At 58.3% G+C, this 1937-nt stretch overlaps 1 protein-coding gene across 1 annotated transcript in view; it reads left to right on the top strand.

Moving 5' to 3' along the window:
• Window positions 1-252: 252 nt before the first annotated feature.
• The window catches only part of LOC116531207 (sal-like protein 4), a 9165-nt gene continuing 7480 nt past the window's right edge, over window positions 253-1937 (top strand). Inside the window, 2 exon segments of the mRNA XM_032249924.1 lie at window positions 253-1520; window positions 1522-1930. Of these exon segments, the coding sequence (XP_032105815.1) occupies window positions 253-1520; window positions 1522-1930 (1677 nt within the window).

The following is a 1937-nucleotide window of genomic DNA, read 5'->3' as shown; positions in this document are numbered from 1 at the left end:
ATGTTGAACAGTGAGAACACATGGACACAGGGAGGGGAGTATCACACACTGGCATCTGTTGTGGGGTAATAGGGGAGGGACAGTGGGGAGTAGGGAGGTTGGGGAGGGCTAACATGGGGAGAAATGCCAGATACAGGTGATGGGGGATGGAGGCAGTAAACCACATTGCCATGTATGTACCTATGCAACAATCCTGCATGATTTGCACATGTACCCCAGAACCTAAAGTGCAATTTAAAAAAAAAAATGACCATGTCGAGGCGCAAGCAGGTGAAACCCCAGCACATCAACTCCGAGGAGGACCAGGGCGAGCAGCAGGCGCAGCAGGCGACCCCGGAGTTTGCAGATGCGGCCCCAGTGGCGCCCGCGCCGGGGGAGCCGGGTGCTCCAGTAAACCACCCAGGGAACGACAATGAGGCGAGTGAGGACGAAGCCACAGTAAAGCGGCTTCGTCGGGAGGAGACGCACGTCTGCGAGAAATGCTGTGCAGAGTTCTTCAGCATCTCTGAGTTCCTAGAACATAAGAAAAATTGCACTAAAAATCCACCTGTCCTCATCATGAATGACAGTGAGGGCCCGGTGCCTTCAGAAGACTTCTCTGGAGCGGTACTGAGCCAACAGTCCCCCAGTCCCAGCAGTAAGGACAGTCACAGGGAGAATGGTGGCAGCTCAGGGGACATGAAGGAGAAGCCAGGTGCGGAGTCTGTGGTGTACCTAAAGACAGAGACAGCCCTGCCACCCACCCCCCAGGACATAAACTATTTACCCAAAGGCAAAGTGGCCAACATTAACGTGACCTTGCAGGCACTACGGGGCACCAAGGTGGCGGTGAATCAGCGGAGCGCGGATGCCCTCCCTGCCCCTGTGCCCGGTGCCAACAGCATCCCGTGGGTCCTGGAGCAGATCTTGTGTCTGCAGCAGCAGCAGCTCCAGCAGATCCAGCTGACCGAGCAGATCCGCGTCCAGGTGAACATGTGGGCCGCCCACGCCCTCCACTCGAGCGGGGCAGGGGCCGAAACGCTGAAGACCCTGAGCAGCCACGTGTCCCAGCAGGTGTCTGCAGCTGTGGCTCTGCTCAGCCAGAAAGCTGGAAGCCAAGGTCTGTCTCTGGATGCCTTGAAACAAGCCAAGCTACCTCACGCCAACATCCCTACTGCTACCAGCTCCCTGTCCCCAGGGCTGGTGCCCTTCGCTCTGAAGCCGGATGGGACCCGGGTGCTCCCGAACGTCATGTCCCGCCTCCCGAGCGCTTTGCTTCCTCAGGCCCCGGGCTCGGTGCTCTTTCAGAGCCCTTTCTCCACCATGGCGCTAGACACATCCAAGAAGGGGAAGGGGAAGCCCCCAAACGTCTCCGCGGTGGAGGTCAAACCCAAGGACGAGGCGGTCCTCTACAAGCACAAGTGTAAGTACTGTAGCAAGGTTTTCGGGACTGATAGCTCCTTGCAGATCCACCTCCGCTCCCACACTGGAGGGAGACCCTTTGTGTGCTCTGTCTGTGGTCATCGCTTCACCACCAAGGGCCCTCAAGGTGCACTTTCACCGACATCCCCAGGTGAAGGCAAACCCCCAGCTGTTTGCCGAGTTCCAGGACAAAGTGGCAGCAGGCAATGGCACCCTCTATGCGCTCTCTGTACCTGACCCCATAGACGAATCGAGTCTTTCCTTAGACAGCAAACCTGTCCTTGTAACCCCCTCTGTAGGGCTACCTCAGAATCTCTCTTCGGGGACTAATCCCAAGGACCTCTCGGGTGGCCCGTTGCCCAGTGACCTGCAGCCTGGGCCTTCTCCAGACAGTGAGGGTGGACCCATACTCCCTGGGGTGGGACCAGACCATCATTCCCCAAGGGCTGGTGGCTTCCAAGGGAGTGGGACCCCCGAGCCAGGGTCAGAGACCCTGAAACTGCAGCAGCTGGTGGAGAACATTGACAAGGCCACCA

The sequence above is a fragment of the Sapajus apella genome, unplaced genomic scaffold (genome assembly GCF_009761245.1).
Source record: "Sapajus apella isolate SASKATOON/1434 unplaced genomic scaffold, GSC_monkey_1.0 scaffold69, whole genome shotgun sequence".
In the NCBI taxonomy this organism is placed as follows: domain Eukaryota; kingdom Metazoa; phylum Chordata; class Mammalia; order Primates; family Cebidae; genus Sapajus; species Sapajus apella.
The sequence above is the reverse complement of the archived record's forward strand: the minus strand, read 5'-3'. Positions and strand labels throughout refer to the sequence as shown.